General features: G+C 41.9%; 1 protein-coding gene across 8 annotated transcripts in view; it reads right to left on the reverse strand.

Moving 5' to 3' along the window:
* GRIA3 (glutamate ionotropic receptor AMPA type subunit 3) overlaps positions 1–19,803 on the reverse strand; it is a 145,180-nt gene that overhangs the window by 20,166 nt on the left and 105,211 nt on the right. For 7 of the 8 annotated variants that reach the window (XR_007379643.1, XM_048959396.1, XM_048959395.1 and 4 more), the window contains 2 exons: positions 17,018–17,394; positions 9,543–9,741 (listed from right to left, as the gene is read on the reverse strand). Coding sequence is in view for 7 of the 8 variants with exons in the window: in XM_048959396.1 (XP_048815353.1) it covers positions 9,543–9,741; positions 17,018–17,394 (576 nt within the window). In the remaining variant the exon portion in view is untranslated. Of the gene's footprint in view, positions 1–2,630; positions 4,819–9,542; positions 9,742–17,017; positions 17,395–19,803 lie in introns of those variants that run through there. The other variant, XM_048959401.1, reaches the window with a different exon arrangement.

The raw sequence follows: 19,803 nt of genomic DNA on the forward strand, positions 1-19,803 counted from the left end.
CAGGAAGGCAGCAGATGTACCTGCTGACTGCTTCCAGCCACCCAGCTCCAGCAGCGCAGCTCTGCAGCACTGGGACCAGGCGCCTTGGTTGCTCGTTGCCAAAACTGCTGTTCAAACTGCCTAATATTGCAAAACCCAACACCTCTCAGATGGTTATTTGACACTGGTTAAATTTAACTCTGAAAAATCTCTTTGTGACAGAAGCTTCTCCCATTGACCACATCACCTTCCCCCCAGAGCAGACGCCTGTCTCACACTTCTACTAAAAGTGACACTGTGTCAGCTCCTCCGCCACCAAGTGTCACAAAGCTGTTATGTTTGAAAGAAACAGTGCTTTTCCTCTGCAGCTAAAGTAAAGGGGATAATCTCTGCCCATTCCTGAAGGTTTTTCCCTCTCTGTCACCACCTCTGCTGCCCACAGACCTTTTTCAAAATGTTCACCCCATGTGCCAGTGGAGTATTTCATTAAAATGACCAAAATGGACCTCTGTTTCTTCTGACAGGCACTGGCAAATTATTTCCCAGCAGTAAAGCTCAAAGTTTATTCACGAGTGATTTTTGGTGACAATCCAGTCATAAGCCAAATTCACCAACATCAATTTTACATTTAAAATTAATTGCATATTCTCATTTTTTTCAGTCTACATGTTTAACATTTTAGATTATACTGATGTTACACTTCTTCAAAATTAAGAGTCTTCAAAACTAAGATATTAAGAAATCTAAAGCCACCAGAGCTGTGCTATGAGAAGTGGGAGAACGTTGCACAATCAGCCAGCATTCTAATAAATGGTGCAGGTGGATGGAAGAGGAAGAAGACCCAGAAGGATGCCAGTTACAGCTGACTCAGAGTCAGAGTCTGTATTGCCTCAGAGCCGTGTCCAGGCCATGCAGAGTTCATACACTTTGGTGTAGCTCACTATGCACTGCTATGCGGTAAACGCAATGTCAACGTGCAGCAGTTGTGAGCAGGGACCTGTCGCAGCACACGCTCTTCTACTTCACCAGCTCTTTATAGCTCTTTAACAAGGGAAATTTATAGCCCTAAATCAGGCAGATGTTGCTGACACAAAACACAGAGGTCCGTACTACAAACAGCACAGATCTTTAATCTGAATAATACACACTGCCTTTAGATATATGCACACCTCACCGATAGGAATCTAAGTAGTTAAGCATGAACCTTAGCTTCATTATCATCATTCATTGCTTTTCTTCCATGTGCGCAATTATCTCTTTTACAGCAGCTAATGAATCCAGCAGCTTATGAACCATTAAGAAGCAAGTGACTCAGCAGGAGTGAAAAAGGACCAGCCGACTGCCCTGCTACCACTCCGCTGCCTGCCTTGGGAGCACCGTGACATCCATCCATTTTGGGCAGCTGCTCCCGCCGTGACAAACCACGGCTACCCCTGCCTCGGGCTTTAGGACGAGTATAGATGAGTGCCTTCTGCTCCCCACAAACGTGACACAGAGCAACCACAGCTGCCTGGGGAAGGAGCACAGGGCAGTGGTTGGTGCCCTTGGCCAAAGGCCAGCTCTGGAGCACACGGAGGCTGGCCTAGCCTGCCACATCAGGAATACAAACATGATAAACATTGTTACTAAGGTGCCTCTGCCTGAGATTTCCAAGCTTTTCACAAAGAAGGAAAAAATAGGTCCCAGAGAAGGCCTGAGGGCACATTAGTTCCCTTTCCAGCTGCATACGGGAAGGCAGGGATGTCACTTACTGAAGGTCATAGGGCACAGCCTAATAGATCAATGTCACAGCTTTTAGCCACTGATAACTTGTGATGCCAGCAATTTACTTACCTATATGGACAGAAAAATCAATCCCATCATTACAAGAGCCTCTTGTTTTTATTACATTCTGGGCAGAAGAAAGTAGGTCAGATGCCGTGAGCAAGCACAGGGCGCTTCACTTTCAGCAAGCCCAGCCCCTAAACTGCCAAATCCTGCCCACGGAGTATGAACCTGTGGGGTGCTGCCAATAAGCAAGGCCAAAGACTGTCAACTAGTCCGTATATTGGCAAGAATTAGATGCATATATGCATCTAGGTACAAAGGAATGGGTTTTGGGATGGGAGACACTGTCATGCTGGTTTGCTACCAAAATTAATGAAGCTATAACTTCTGCTTAGAAATCGAATTCTCCTTTCCCAATTGAGACGAATGAAGCTCAAAGGGCTTCCAGGCCCCAGTTTCCCATTTCCTTCTACGACTCATTCATTAAGGGAAGGTTCAGCCAGGCTCTGTCAGGGCCTGACAGGGTAGAGGGCTGTGAGCTGCCAGCAGGCTCTGCCCCACAGAGAACAGGGGGAGCTGGCAAGGAGTGGGCAGGGGGTCCCTGGCTGTGGCAGTGAGCAGATCGCGTGCTGCAGCTGCTTCAGGTGAGCACTGCTCATACACACAGCTGAGCAAATCGGCATTCTGGCCGTAATGAGGCTTTGCTGACATGTCAGTCCAGGGAGCAGAATGTAAATCAAGATTTAAAACATCCTTTCCTGGCACAATATTGAGCCACAGACTACGCCTAGATCCATCTCCTCACTTTACTGCTGCCATCCATTCCTCCATGTCGCAATACTGATTGGAAAATTAAAATGAAAGTCTTCACCAGTAGACAAGCTGTCTTTGTAAATCCTGCTGTAATTCATGGGCAGAGCCATGCCCGGTGAGCAGGCAGAGAGTGAGGCTGGGTGGCACCAGCATGGCCGTCTGTCTGTCTGTCTGTCTGACTGCCTGGGGAGCAGGAGGCAACACACACAAGGGGCAGAATGACATCAGGCAGAGGAGCATCCTTCCAGGCGCAGTGCATGGCGCAGGCTCGTCTCTGTGTATCCGAGCAGCCCAGCCCTGCCCTGGGTTCAGCCCTCAATAAATTAACAGCAGCATTTGCAGCACAGTATCTGAGTGCTGTCAGGCCTAATGAGTTTTCAGCTCCAGTCAGAATGGGCCAACGTACAGGCAATGATAGAGAAACCCCAGCGGACTGTAAGAGGAGATGTTTCATATTCACATCGTTAGAGTTTCTAAACCTCGACGTATTTTCTAATTATGCAAAAGCAATGGCAGCAGCACTGTGAGTAATTTATCAGCACCCATGTATTTTAAATGAATCCCCAACAAGCACATATTAATGTGACACAGTCACATTACATAAAGTAGGAGAGACTTGAAAATCCTGGGTTCTCAGTGTCTGGAGCGATGTCATTAGCATTACCATATAGCTGTTCTCCAAGAAGCAGAAAGTTCAAACAGCAAGTGATTTTCCCCCAGGCACTCTCTGCATGCTCCTCTGGTGCAGGCATGGCTGTGAGTTAACCCGTTGCTGGCTGCATGCTGAGCCTCAGCAGGGCCATGCTCCATGCCCGCTCTGGGCTCCAGGTCACAGCTCCTCTGCACAATGCACTCTGCAACCCTGGACTTAGAGAAACTCATTTTTGAGTGGTACAGAAATGCACACAAGCTGGAAAGACTCAAGAATGAGCACAAGTAGACCTGGTAGGCAAATGCCATCTGCTACTGAAGATAAGGAGAGATTTATTCAAATATTTGTTATTAAGTGTTTGTTGAGAGCTCCGCTGAATCCTGGCTTGTCTGCTGAAGTCAGTGGTTCAGGCACCCTAGCCCCACTTCCATACAAGCACTTCCTTGCCAAGGAGTAGGTGATGGATGAGCTGCTAATTTTACTTCCCATAAGGATACATTTTCCCTTTCAATCCATAGACTTAAAGACATTAGATCACTTCATGGGAACCCATTTCTTGTGTAATTATGTCACATTTGATTTCCTGCCATCCTTAAAACTGCCTGTAAGCCATGTGACAGAAGGGAGACCCGACAAATTAAGAGAAAAAAACCTACAAGCAGACTGTGCATCACTGTGCAATGGAGAGCTGGTGATCTCTGCAGACGTGCAAGCATCTCTCAGCATCTGTGCACACTCACCTACGTCAAATAGGAAGGGAGAGAGAATGTATGGGTGAATAAGCTTTTCATATTTCTGTGTTGAGAAGCAGTTAAAACACAGTACTTTTTCTGATTAATTGCTGCCACGTTACATATCAAAGATCTGCACAGCTCATCTTTGAAGCTATCACTTTCCTATGATGTTCTCTTCTTTAAAGTCCATAAAAACAGCCACACTTCAATATTTTTGTCAGGCATTTGTTATGATCACCGCGTTGTTTTGCTTGATGCCAAGAACACTGGAGGCTTAAAACTGCTAATCATAGCTTTATCCGAAGGCAAAAGAAAAACATTTGTATGAATGCTGTGCTGGAAACAAGTCCTTCATCTTCTCTAGCAAAATACAATTTTAAATTAAAAATCAAGGAGTTTAACTTACAGACGAAACCTTTTGCACTGCAGATACAGAGTTCACAATGGTGGTTTTAACAGGCTCTAATGATGGTCTCAATATCGTTTGATTGCATAAGAATCACATAGCAGCTATTGGTTTGTAATTCAAGTCTTCTCCTTAACTACTTGCTGATAGCATTTATTTCCCTTACTTCTTATCTTCCCACAGATTTATCAGAGGAAAGCAATGAGCTCTTCACCTTATAACTGGTGTGTAATACACTAGTGCTTCAGAACATATAGGTGTCCTTACTCTTCCCGGTAGTAACCAGGGAGTGAAAAAATGAGGCCATCATAGGGCCACCCTCAATATGACATTCCATGTCTTAAGAATATGCGGTATCGTATTCTTGCGTATGAATGAAGTCCAGAAAGGTCTGAGATCTGAGCCTGAACTGGAAGAATCCCTTTCAGGGAAAACTGCTGAAAATGAACTTCAAGCACTGAGTGCTCCTGCAAAGAGTAAAAGAATGGTATCACTTTCCAGCACAACATCAATTTAGAGAAAATGCCACTGAGGTGTCCAGTGGGCTATCCAAATGCAATGAGAAATGAAGCACTCCCACAGAGGCATAAGGAAAGCATATGTAGACCTTTCGATGTCCTCAAGTCAACTATTGCTCCTGGATGTCCTGAGGTAATGGAGAGTTTAACTTCAGCTGTGAATTTCATACAATATTGCAAAAAAAAAAAAAAAAAAAAAAAAAAAATTCTAAAAATAATATCTGAAGTATCCAAGCTGTGTTTGAAGGCTGTCAGCCTGTTTGAATTCTGTAGGCACTGAGTCTGAAGTCTTGTTTTTATCGACAGCAGGAGTAATGCTAATGTCAGACTCTATCCCATACTAATGAACATCAGTGCCAGGTAGGAGAAAGCAGCTGTAACAGCAGGAACCATCATATCCGAAGGATCTCTGGCCTTTCTGCTGGAGCTCCTAACAGCCCTGATAATTGATGCCATTGCCAGGGGAAAAAAATTAGGAACTGACTTGAGAGCAGCAAGTCATTTCAGCTGAGGCACTGGGGAGCTGTCGGGCAACAGAGTTGTTGTGTCACAGACAACCTTGAAATCACTGTTGAGGAAAATAGAGAGCTCTAAAATGAAACAGGAATACTTCGAGGCCTCCTTTTTTCTCTAATTTTAGTTAAGAGTGATTAATGGTATGATATGAGTTGCCTTCAATTTCCTACAAAAAGGAGAAAGACATAACGCAAGATCTTGCAAAGTACTACCTATCTCAATATTTCATCCTTTGAAGTCTTGACACATTAGATAAACCTCAAGGACACTTTCTGAAATTTCAGGTATCCAGTAAAGCAAACAAGCTGGTCAGCTGCCTTTGTTGATGACCAAGCACATGCTTTATAATGTATCACGGAGAAGTCTCTCAAAAGCCTCTTAATACAGTTATCTGCTATCAATTAGAAGAAACCACAATAAATTGAAGATCAGTTCCTATTTCCAAATGTCTAGAAGCACGTTCACTCATTTCTTCAATAGTTTAAATACAGCAAGCTTATATAAGAATTACTAATTGGTTGTAAAGGTCACACCTGTAGAATGTACGCACGTTGCAGGTCCAAAACCTATCTGACTGTGGCAATAGACTTATAGTGAGTGCTGTATTTGGATCAAATGATGTTACACTGACTGAATGAGCTGCCCAGATATGCTGAAGTTTTAACTGAATGTATTAGAAGATGTTAATTCTAACAGATATACCCTTAGAAGTTGCAATGTCACTGCCTGTTACTGCTTTCTAGTATTTGTCCTTCACTGGTTTTCAGGAAGGAAAAAAGAGGCATTTTGGAGCCCTTAATGTGAGACTGTATGTGAATAAATGTTTAAGGAGAGGTTTTTCTCCTCTCCAGTATGGATGAATGCCCTTTGAAAGCCAAAATGGAATTGATGTAATCTATTGATTGCCATTTAACTGCCTTTATAAACTAATCAGTGCAAAACATAAAATGTTTCTGAGCAGAATCAAGAAACAACCATAAAAATACAGGAAGGCTCATTTGGTTCTTAGATGGACTGCAAGGACAAATACCCTGATACAGAGAGTCACCAACGACTGAGGAGAGCGAACAGTGACTGCTGTGAAAATGTTACCAAAAATATTCTTGATTGCTTTAACTGTGAGAGTAACGTCACACCAACAGCATTCATCCTGCATGCTTGAAACAGCAATGTTGTATCTGGCTGTAAGCTACAGATTTTTTCTTGCTGTGGCCAGTCTGGCACCTTTCACTGGCCAGCAGCAGCCATTAAGATCAATATATGATCAGTATCTTTGAGAAATAGCTTCATGCCTCTATGGAGAGAGAAAGCCATAGAAGCCTCTTTATGGGATCTCAGATTCACAGAATGGCTTGGGTTGAAAGGGACCTTAAAGATCATCCAACCCCCACCATGGTTAGGGACACCTCAGAAGGAGAATAAGCATTACACCAAATCCAGGAGAACCCATGGCTCTTTGGGGCTCAAACTATCACTCCTATTGATGCTCCAGCAGTGGTGAGAGAAAAGCTTACTGGGGGAAGGACAGCCTCTGGGCAGCAGATGTTCAGAAACCCACCATGCTCTAAGACCTATTTCAAGTTTCAGCTATCATTGCCACCTTATTAGGTAGCTATAAAGGCTGCACAGTGAAGTATTTATGTGAACATACACACTTAAGGCAAAATTTTTGTCCTTCTCACATCAGCTAAAGGAGACTCTAGTTATGACAGTTTTGTGGCTGCACGGCTCTATTCAAATTAATTTCTCTACAAAAAGATAATTCAGCTAAAATTATGTTGTGTGCCTCGAGAATGCCAAGAAGAGACAAGCACCTCTCAGGGCCCATTCTGGTCCACCTGGATCCCACTGAGTGGCATCACATCCCACTCCATCGGCACTGCAGATCGCCTCCCTGCCTTCCCATCCCATTCCCCTGTGCCCAGTGGAGTCACTGACTCCTGATAGATTATCCTCCCTCAGAGCCCTGCTTTCTTCAAGCACCAGGAGAGCCATGGCTCATCCTGAGGCTGTTAACGGCACGACAAAGCATTCATACATTCACTAGACTTTGTAGATTTTCACAAGAAACACTCATTACTTTGATCGCATAGTGAGAAGGGACTGCCATGCTACGTCAAACTAACAGCTAAATGAAGAAAGACCTCCATACAATAACTCTTTTAGAATTAACAGTAAAGAGATATTCAAAGGAAGGGATTTTTTTCCCCTAAGAACAGTACAGTGGCTGTGAATGGCACCAGTATTACCCATCAAGTTGTGCCACCTTTTGTGACAGACCCACTCAGCTCATTTTTGCCACACAGATAACAGCACCACAGTCTGATAATTAAACAGAATACAAAATTCTACACACTGGTTTCATCTTTAGGAAGATCAGTGTTAATCTTGTAGGAGTTTAATACAAAGAGAAGCTGTTGTTAATACATCCCCCACTACTGTTAAGTAAGAACTAGCAAGTACTCATCTTTATATAGAGACATTACACCTAAGTAAGGCAGAGTACAAAAGCTTCATAAAATAGCTTTGTATTCACTGCTAGCTTTTTGTATCAAATTTATACACCCATGCATGTGTGAGTGCAGTCTTTTATCCATGGCAGAGATATTCATCTTACAACGTCTCAGTTTTTCCAGTCTTTACTTGCTATTGTCATTTGAGCATGAAGACTAAATATTCAAAATCTTAAGTAAATTCAAGGGGCCGTCAGTATTTAACTACTTTACAGCAGCAAGGTTTTATTTCTTCCTTTTCCCTCACACTTGCACCTGACCAGTATGCGTGATAGGCAGTAATTAATCCTGCAGCACTGACCACTTTTCTAAACGAAGAATTGTTGCCCTGAATGGCATTTGATTGGCACTGCTGAGAGAGAGCCAGGAGCTTCCTGCAAGGGCTGAGTATTTCATTCACCCTCGGAAAGGCCAGAAATAAAGAGCTTTCCAGGTCATAACATTTTCTGATACAGGGAAGAAAAAAGAAAAAAAAAAAAAGCAGTCTGAAGTCATATTTAGACATTTTAATGACACCCCTCTGCAGTTCAGCTTGTGGTTTGGCATGTGAAAAAATAAAGGATAATCTTAAATCACAGAATCACAGAATGGCCAGGGTTGAAAGGAACCTCAATGATCATGAATCTCCAACCCCCCGCCACATGCAGGGCCACCAACCTCCACATTTAATGCTAAACCAGGCTGCCCAGGGCCCCATCCAACGTGGCCTTGAACACCTCCAAGGACGGGGCATCCACAACCTCTCTGGACAGCTGTTCCAGCACCTCACCACTCTCTGGGTAAAGGATTTCCCCCTGATGCCCAACCTAAATCTCCCCTCTGTCAACTTAAAACCATTTCCCCTTGTCCTACACGTATCAACCCTTTCAAAGAGTTGATTCCCCTCCCCTCTGTAGGCTCCCTTTAGGTACTGCAGGCTGCAATGAGGTCACCCCGCAGCCTTCTTTTCTCCAGGCTGAACAAGCCCAGCTCCCTCAGCCTGTCCTCACAGGGGAGGTGCTCCAGTCTGCATATCTTTCCCTGCCCTCTTCCCTTCCCAAATACTGCAAATGCAGCATTTCTTTGAACCACGTGAACACATGATTGTGTTCATGATACAAAAGTTCCCCTCCATCCTGGCTGATGCAGCCCCAGTCACACACGTGAGCAGTGAAGAGGCAGCCACAGCAACTGCAGCCATCAGTGCACACAGAAATGGCAACACAAGCTTCCACCCCCTGCTCATTCTGGCAAGTAAACACCACTGCTGGATGCCATTAATGGCAGCCAGCTGGGCAAACAGAACAAGTAGGTCAAGACAGTCACTTCTCCAAGTTGTTCGCTAAATATTGTGCACAACTGCATTATTGCTCATCACGCTGAGGCTCAGAAACTGGTGTTAAAATCTGGTTTCCTGCAAAAGTAGAGCTCAGGTTTTTCATCTTGAGATGTTTCAGGTGAGCAAAACTACCAGTTTTTGATAAAATGACTTTCGATATTGCACTCAGGCTTACCCTGATTGCACAAAGCAGCCTTCATCAGAACAGCTATTACAGACAGGGAGAAACAAATGACTGAATACCGGGCCCCCGTGTATCGGGCATGTACAGCTTAGAAAATCTTTAATGGAGATACAAGAGAACTGCTTTAAAGCATGCAACTTACTCTAAAGAATTCTTTGGTTGAGCCTGAATCCAAAGTGCCATAGGCTATCTCGGTTTGTTTAGCCAGATCCTCTGCGCTCTCTATGGGAGACACCATCCTTTCCACCGTAAGGAAGGCAGCAAGATTAGCAGTGTAGGAAGAGATAATGATGAGAGTGAAGAACCACCAGACTCCTCCAACAATTCGCCCTGAGAGAGATCTATGGAAAAACACAGATCATCAAATTTCCTCAGATACATCCCTTGATTTATTCATTTGTTTTTGGTGTAGAACAGAAATTCACATGCACAATCCTGTTGTCCTGATCCTCCAGGCATCTGTGAAGAGATAGCTAGCTCCTGAAGCCTTCCTTGGGAGAGCAAATAGGCATGTACCTGCTCTTACCTAGCTACACACTCCTCATCCTGCTATTGAAAACAAGGACAAAGAAACTGGTTCCTCCAAGCCCACTCCATCTGGAGAGCTGAGGAGGAGTAAGCCCCCCTGACTTCCTCAGCCAGAAGACTTTAATCTTCTCTGCTAGGCCAGCCTTTCCCTCTGTCTGGATTCACCCGCTGTGACACACCAGCACTGCTGGCTCTTTGGATACTGACCCGTTTTGAGGAAGAAAACACCTTTTACTGTATTGACTCTTAAAATGTAAAAATGAACTGCAAGAAGTTGTGAGTAAGCATCCAAACGAATAAAATACAAGTGATCCAGTACCATTTTCTCATTATATCCTAGCAGGAATTAAAGACTGAATCTAAATATTTAAATGAGGAAAGAAGCTGTTTTGTTTTATGTTAATTAACATTTGCATGCCTAAAATCCACTTTTTCAAGACAAGCACATTTCAGCTCTAGAGCCACCAGAGCAATGTAGGAGGAAGTAGAAAAATAATGTTTGTGGGCTTTTGTGTGTGTTTTTTTAAATAAAAATAACATGAAGACTTAAAAAATCCATATGTATTAATATACAATTACAAAATGCGTACTGCTCAGGAGATCTAGGCTGTGTAAAGCAATTGAGCACCAAGCTCAAAAGATCTTTGTAGGGCTGAAGAACACACTGGGAATTCACTGCTGTGCACATTCTTCAAACACAACATATTGACTGGGAAACGTTTCAGGAGCTGACAAAGCTATTTCTTATGTTTCCCTTTGTTCTTTACTGATATCAAAGATGGAAGATTCAATCCCAAATATATTAAATCCACAGAACCTGTGTGCTGCAGTTCTCAATTAGTGCGAAGGGAAGAAATAGAAAACAAGAAAACTCTTACCTGTTTGTTTGTTTGTTTCCAGCCCCTCAGTGCCACCCCCAGACAGTGGGTACAAGTTGTCCTACCAACAGATGGAGACAGGAAAAAAGTCTGGTGCCGGGCCCCCACCCTGCCCACTTGAGGGAGGTGAGCTGGTAAACTGCCTAGTCTTGGCCAGAGCCTGACATTGCCTGAACCATGAAAAAATCCCATTAAATTAATAAGAAATTAAAAAAAAAAAAAAAAAGGAAAAAAAAAATCCATCCAACATTAAAAGAACACACCAAAGAAAAATATTTCCAACACAATAAAAACAGAGAGCGCAGTCTGGAATAGGTTAGAGGAACGTGGAGAAACAAACTACAAGGCAAAAGAAAGTAGTTCTCCACTCCCTTCTTCCCAGGAACTGAACAGCAGTTCCTGCTGGAAGGGCAGGTTTGGGCTGGACCTGTGGGTTACAGCCTGCTCCGCTTGCTCGCCCGTGGCAGGTCCATACCAACGCGCAGGGTTCAGGTGGTCACAAGGCTGCAGGAAGCCTAAGGAGTGAAGCATCACCTCTTTGTCCATCAGGATCAGTGACTTCTGAGGTGAGAACGCTGAGAGAAATGGCTTCTGCTCCAGCCCGCGTGCAGTTCCTCAGGGCAGGACCATGCCTGATGGATCTCTGTCAAGCACAGGAGGCTCCCCAGTCCGTCCTAAGGGCTCCCGGCAGGATGAAAGGCTTTCAGGTTCCAAGCTGGGGCTATGCTGCAGCACCGCTAACTAACACAAGGCTACTGAATGATTGCAAAGGTAAATTCCAGAAATACAAATCCAGAATAACGCAGTGAGATAAAAAATCTTTCTACCTCACTATACATTCATGGAATGTATCAAGAGAACGATCTTGTGCAATTTTAGAGATGGTAAAGGCCTTTTCTGGCCAGCTAGGGGCTTGCTTTGGCTGTTTCATAAAACTGGATATCCTACACAACAAACCAAACTCTCATATAAGCTAAACTTAATTTGAGCCATCCACACAGCAGTGCCTACTGATCTCACTGAGTAAGGCTTCCTTTGAAGCCAAGACAAAGACGAGACAGACACCCTTGGAATGAGATTTATCTCACTTGCTATAGCGTGGGATAGATCTGAAGGTGCCCATCTGTCTCCCATGAGCATGGAGGGCCTAAGATGCCTAACTAGAACACAGTATATTGCTTTCAGGTGGCTCTACCAGGTGAAACTCATTTCTCTTTTGCTCACTCTTTCACTACATAATTTCCAGCTTCAAGGTGAAAAAGACTTGAATTTTTCCTCCTTGCAGCACGTTGGCAGTTTCAGAGCCAGACTAAGGAGATGAAGCATCCACTTACACACAGCAAGACCAGCTTTATCTGGCATCTCCAGGTTCCTGTGGCCCTCTTGCTTTACAGTAGGTCTTGAAAGAGGAAGATGAAGAAAAGACTTGACAGGATGTTTAGACAAATTTAATAGAACTATCAGTTAAAAAAAAAAAAAGGCATGTATGCATCCTCCCTGTGGTTTCCCTTAGGAAATGTGATACTTGCATCAGGAACTGCCCCTTCTGCTTGAAGCACAGATTACTGTGGTGAAGATGTGCAGGAAGGGAAGCATTTTCCAAACCACTGTACCCACAATCCTGTAACAACACAATGTCTGTGTAGAGCTGCATGTTCATACAGTGCATTATAACATAGATGAAGATAAAAATATCTTGCCCCCAAGATGTTGCAACCTGCATAAAGCAAGCAGACAGATACAGGACAAACTACAGAGAACAACTGAGAGGCAGGGCAGGAGGGCATGCCTGGGTACCTTGAAGAAGACAGTTCCTCTGGGTCCTACATGCAAGAGAGTGGTCTTGCTAGGTGAGGACCAGAGCAGTTCTCAGAAGAGTTGAGTTCACTTGAAAGAAAACTGGATGTCATTGCAGAACTCCTTCTCCCACAGATTTCCAATGAGCACAGAAAAGAAGATAGAACAGTTGCTGCTAAGAAGCGCCTTGGGTGACCACTGCTGTGATTGGTGTCAAGCACAGGATGCAGCAAAAGGAAAACAAAACAAACTGCAAAGCTGACTTTGGAAAGACAGACAAAGACTCAAAGAACAAGAGCATAGTTGAACACGGCCTGGCAGCCTCCTTTTCTGAAAGCACCCTGTTTCCCCCCAGTCCATCTGCTGATATGAAGACTCCTTATACCCACTGCAGGGGCTGGTGTGGAGGGATGAGGGAGAAAAAGGGTTAGTACATAACCACCAGGCTGGCAATAAGAGAAAACTTGTTTGTTTTGTACTGTGAACCATAGAAACGTTTTTCCGTTACTCAGATAACAATTACAGAAAAATCAATCCCAGTTTTTAATACCAGCACCACTTTTTGTGATGAAGGCATACCGGTCCAAGCGTGCAGTGTTGTAATTTAAAAACAAGCAACTAATGTTTTATCCCAACGTGCCATTTTCCAAATTACTTCAATAAATCAATACATTGCACGACATCATTTTGAAGTGAATTAGACTGTTAACAAACAAGAGAAGTAAGAAAGCCTTGATATAACAGAATTATGACACAATTACCAAAACAAGATCAGATGGAAGTAAACAGGAAGAGTGCATACCTTGAGAGGAAATTTAAAAGGAAGCATGGAGTCAAATGAGAGCAAATTAGTAACAAGAAAAGAAAGAAAACAAATATTCAAATTCACATTCAGTTTCCAAGAGAAAAATACATTCAAACAGAATCTCATTTATTTATCAATATAGCTTGAATTCTGTTTCTATTCATGGCCAGAAAACATCCTTGACTTCCTATAACAAACAGAAAAAAGCTTTTCACACTACTTAATTTTTAATAGGGCTCTTATGATCGATACAAGATAGGTGTTATATTGACAAAAAGCTCTGACCAACCTCAGAGCAAAATCTACTGTCTGAGACCCCCTTTTCATTCTGAGCACGCAGCCCTGTATGCTAGGAGCTCAGTGCTTGGCTCACCAGCCCAGCAAGCACTCTGCCTACCCTGTTGGCCCCACTTGGCCAGGAGGCACCCACCTGAGACAGAACACAGTAAATACCAGCATCTAAAGCTCTGCCTTGAGATGCTCTATTCTCTCATCATAGGAACTGGCAGGGGGAGTTTCAGAAGCGCCTAGCTACCCAGCTCTTGTTGTCGTTCCAAAACTCCCACTAAGTCATTCCCATGGTCTTTAATAGGAGTCTCTTGAGCCTTCTGCTACAAAAACAGGGATCTAGAAATATATCCTCTCAAATGACCAACTTCTTGCGATAATTTTTAATGAAACCCCCTGTCTTTTCCTATCAGCAATTAGTTAATCTTGCCTCTTTGTTCTGAGTGAACAAAGAGCAAAATGAAAATATATGGTCTCATACAGATTTCAAAGGTACTTTTGCTCTGAACAGTGTTACAAATTCTACTGCTTTCTCTTGATTCCATTTGCTGTATACATTTTACATTAAAGCAAATTTAATAATCTGCTTCTGAGCCATCAAAAGTGAATTTTCAATACTTTAGCTCACTAAGCAGAAAACACAGCAGCCTTTGATAGCAGAACAAAAGCTCTGGAACAAATGCTGCTTCCATCGTGGGACGAGCTAACTACCATCCTTTGGCTGCCTTCTGACTCAGCTGAGATGACTCCTATTAAATACAGAGAGGAGAGTACAGGGATATATCCTCTGGAATATCCGCACAGCATACTCACCGAGGACAGATCTAACTAGTCATTAGATGTCACAGCTGTTCCGCACAAAGGCAGCTGAAAGAGCCTTTATCAGCAAGTACAAAAGTGATCTCTCCAGACTGCTTGTCGGCATCTCTCTACAAGTGCTGTATGCTCTCGAATAAGAAATTTATTCAGACAAAACTCACAATGGAAGAATGAAGCCCCTTTTAATGGCAATAAAGTAGTATGAAACATTCATATAATCAGTGTACTGTGAATGGCATAACCTCACAAAGATCTGGATTCGGAATGGAACCCTTGGGAATAGTTTCTTAGACGGAGAAGAAATCTGACATTAAATAAACCTAAATCAACTTATCAGTCAAAGGAGTGGTGTTTCTGGAATGGAAACCAAGGTATTCAATCTCCTTTTTTTTTTTTTTTTTTTTTTTCAGTAACAGTGCACATAATTGCCTGAACTCGTTATCATGGAAGATAACAAAATAGCCAGACAATGCCTTCTAATGAGGACCACATACTGTTACTGAGTTAAGAGCTTCTGATGGACAGATAAAATAAACAGGTTTACTGCTAACTCTTTTTCTCGTATTTCCAAGGCACTTATCATGTTAGTATTGAAAAAAATAGAGTATGTTCCACTTGTTATATAAAGTAAATGGCTGAACATATCAAAGATCACATGAGAGCTTAACAAAAATCCTATGGACTTCAATTTGCTGTCAATAAACAGACCTAGTGGAAACAGTGCAATGCCTGCAGCTTTCCATGTGATGTCCCAGTGCTTATTTCCCGGTCTTTCATATTGGGCACACACATGGTCAACAGCAATTTAAATGCTAGCACTACTCATCACATTTAGCTGCGGAAAGAAAGGCAAAGTGTCATTACAGAATTTGGGAATAAAGCAGAAACACAGTGTATAAACACAAGGAGAAGGCTGGCAGCTACAGCAAGGCAGCACACTGGAACACTGGGAGCTGTGAACAATAGTGCAGGGTTCTGTCCAGGCAAAAAAGCCACGTGCGTGCCTTATATAGGATATATATGCACCTGTCAACTGCTCGTGGAATCTAACTGCTGCTATCAAAGCTTTTAAAACATAGGAATGACTTGCATCAAATACTGACAGGCACATGCCATTATCTCTGCAAATCCTGGGTTCGGCTGCAATTAGGAGATCTAAATGTGCAATAACTGTGACCTTAAAGAATCATTTTTACATTCCAACTGAAAATCTTGGTACTCTCCGTGAAACTTCCTTCCATGAGATTTCGTTACTTGCTGCAGTGAGACCATTCAGCAGGTCTTCCACTAATCAGCTTAGGAAAGCCTGGTAACTTTTGAGCACAAATGTGGAAATTACCAGTGTGCATTCTGAGGACAAGCATTCAGTCAGAATACCTCTCTCTCTTGATTTGACTAGCAACTTTTTTATCCTGTTTATCCTGTTATCCTGCATCCTGTTTGTACTACGCAGGCATTTTAATAATTAAAATAACTGTAAACTGGATTTAAAATTATTTTCATATAAAACAGAATTACTGTTCCATCACTAAGAAACTACGTGTAGGTAATTCGACTGCTTATCAAAGGCATGTCACCAAAGTATTTTAGCAGTGTGCGTGTAGAAGTGTTGCATATAAACTACTCAAAATACATTTGAGGTTTGCATTGTTCAATTACAAAGAACTTCACTATTCTCTGGTGGTTTTCAAAGTGCTTTTTTGAAAAAGAAATACAATTCCACAGTAGTTAGCAGCACTCTCTGTTAAACTGGAGCTAATATCAAACATACTTTACCAAAGCCTTACTCAGAAAGACTGTCTTCATGAATAAAAAAAAAGGATGGAAACTGGCAATGCTTATTGGACCATATTGACTATGAGCATAGGGATGATGGATGATGGATTAGATTTAAACGATGACCCATACAGGGCAGCATGTAATAGCTGACAGACAGGTGCACATACAGATCTGAATGTATGAAACGTGGTTGTAAGCAAATGAGTAGTAAATGAAAGGATGGGTCAAGAAGAACAAAATTAGAGAAATTAGGTAAAAAAGAAAGCAAAAAAAAAAAAAAAAAAAATCTAGCAGAAGCCGTGACAGTGGAGGTGTTTTAAAGTGCTGTTGCATGTGAGTTTTCCAAAAATAAATAATTCTTATTTTGCAAAGCATAATGTGTTTTATGCATCAAGGAGATGACCGTAAAATGAGATATGCAGCAAAAACACGGTAGCCCTCCAAGCATTGCTGAAAACAGAAAACCCTATGCATTTTACAGCCTTAACATGGTGTATATAAGTTTGGCAGAAATGCATAAACAGCATTATAAAGCAATGCCACTCACTCTGGAGGTGACTGTTAGCAAACACAGTGGCTTGACGATGATGCTCAGCATTAAATGAAATGTCAAAACAAAAGAATTAGAATTAAAAATAAATTTGAAAATGGAACATATATGCACCATGGCATCAGAAAATGACCATAAAATGCAAAAAGGTGATGGAGTGATATGAAACAAACCTTGGAGAAATATCGCATCCTTGCTGCATAAAGGCACCCAGGGAAAACCAAAGGCTGTTAAATATTCCAAACTCATTGGGAGGATCAGGAGGATTCTGAGGGTCACGTGGTTCTTCACTGCCGTCTTCCAAGTGCCATTCATAAGGGCTGAATCTGCTGACTAGGAAAAGAACTACGCTGACGCCAATGTAAGCAAAGACTATACACATCCAAATTTCATAAGCCAAAGGATCCAGGAAAGAGAATACGCCCGGTTTAGATTTCTGAGGCTTCTTGATCATGATGGAGATCCCCAGGCTCATAAAAGGCTTGGAAAAGTCTATGACCTCTTCTCGCACCAATGTTATGGTGAGGGGGGCAACAGCTATATCTGCTCTCTGGAAAGGGAAAACAAGGCCAAGTTAGCGACAAAACAGTTGCAACATAATCACAATCTAGAATCTCAGGTTAATGAATCAGATGATGAATTACAAAACCGAGTAGGAAGCATTTTCTTTTCAACCTATTTGGCAATCACTGAATTTGATTAAGAAATATGTGATATCGACAGAAAATTATTAACAAGAAAAATTACAACCCAATCTGTGCAAGGGCCTCAAGAGAGAAAGAGATCAGTACCAATGTGTATTTATGTTTCTGTTCATTTAAAATGGATGAATAAACTCTATTTCGACTGGACAACGAAACTGCAATTAAAGTTGTACTTTTTAGGGTAATGTAAAGGGTCTATATTCCACATATGAAATGTGATTTCTAGTCCAGTTCAGTCATGAACAGTGTTTAACACATAAAAACATATTTAAATCATAGGCAAAAAAAACAACCAACAAAAAAACAAAAAGCAAAAAAGAAACTATACCGTTAAGGATTTCAAAGGTATGTGGATTGTTTGATGGCTTTTTAATCTTTTTATTTAGGAAAAGTTCTTCGACATTAATAAATTTTTAATTCCAGGAGTTAAAAGTAGTTCTTGGGTAAGTGGGAGAGCATGTGCTTTCCTTCTTGCACAAGTGTGTCCCTGTTTATCTGGTAGACATGGCGACATCGCAAGCACTTGCCTTTTGACTTCTATGTCATTTTCTAGTAACAGCCTGTATCTGTCCATGTGTCCTCAGGACTCTGGACAAATTATGTGTTTGTTATATTTGGATGCTTTCTTTTTCATTCTACCAGCAGGTTCTGTTGCCTTACTGATTATTCCAGATAAACCTAAGATAAGTAATTAGTCACGGAATTTCAGCTGGATTTGGGCACTGTAATTTATATATTCCTCTGAAACTCCATTACAATAAAGGAAAGATGATGGAAGGATAGTGGGGTGATAGGAACCAGGCAGCTTTCCGTGGTCACTGAGAACAGTAATACGGATCCATGAATCTCTGAGCAGTAAATAGCTTAGATCATGTGGGGAAAAGGAAAAAGTGTAACGTCATTCTGTTACACAGAATCTCAACTCTACAGATCTGCAATATAGACACTGTTCTAAGGATGCATCATACAGAAGCACAATCTCGTCTCATTGCATTGTCATTCACCAGGGCAATTTGCAATGAGATAATGTCTGGCTGGAACCAACACCCTTTCATTTCAGTCCTTCTGTTTTTCCTGAATTCCGTAGGGAAGGTAAGAATGTGAAGTGAAAATCAATCAGTCAATTAATAAAAATTATTTGGTTACTTGATAGAAATTTGTATTCCATAATGGAATTTCAATATATATATAATTGTGTCTATATTTTTATACCAGATTAAAGTCACGCTGTTTAGACAACCTAGCCTTGATTTGGCAAAGTACTCAAGCAGGTGTCAGAAATTGTATTTGAGGAGACTGGAACGTTTAAAAAAAAAAAAAAAGTTCTTCTGCATTTTAAGAAGAAGCTTTACTGCAGGAGTCCACATACATTATTCGTAACCTTCTGCCTACTTTTAACAATTCTGTAACTATTCATGATGTTGATTCTCTTAAAGATGGCCTTTTGCTGATAATTAAGAATTTCAGAAGGAAAAATGATTCTTAGGGAAAGCTTAACTTACCAGTAACTAAATCACTGTGCACCTTTTTAAATCAGACTTTTGTTTCCAACTAGTGAGTGTGTGTGTCTTTCTGACCGAAAAATAAATCCTGATTTAGTAGAAGTTTGAATACAAATTAATTGTAAATGTTGATAAGAACTGATTAAAATCTGTGCCATAAAATAATTTAAAATAGCTTTATGTAAATCTGATGTTGATATACTTGACTTTCACCAAGATCTGATTTCTCGATCTACTAAGTTCAGTTTCATTGTTTTGTTTAATTTTCTTTGTGGTGGTGGGTTTTAATTTAATTTAATTTAATTTGAGGTTTAATAAGCAGAAATGGCAAAGCCTTTTGTAAAGGCAATCTCCGCCTCTCTGCCCCATACCAGCAGGTGCCTCAACCCTGGTTCCCAAGGCACCCCTGGGTGCTGCACAGCTGAGGCCAATGGCAGCCCTGCTGGGCCTGCCTCCATTCCCCATGAGCACACACACAACCTCCAGGCTTCCTCCAGTCCCTCAGGAAGGCCTCCTAACCGTCTGCACCTGCATGCGCAGCTATGAGGGATGTGTACAAACTCATGGCTTGGAATAATCAAATAAGCCACATCCACACATACAAGGAAGCCATTTGGAAACCATGGCCCACAGTGTACTTTGCTATAGCCCTCCTCAGCTCCTTTAGACATTCATGCGTACCAGGACATTGCCCTTCCCCTTGAGTGACTGCTTTCCTTCAGGAGAAAACCCTCACCCAATCTGTGGTTGCTT

This window comes from Lagopus muta, chromosome 13 (assembly GCF_023343835.1).
Source record: "Lagopus muta isolate bLagMut1 chromosome 13, bLagMut1 primary, whole genome shotgun sequence".
Classification (NCBI taxonomy): domain Eukaryota; kingdom Metazoa; phylum Chordata; class Aves; order Galliformes; family Phasianidae; genus Lagopus; species Lagopus muta.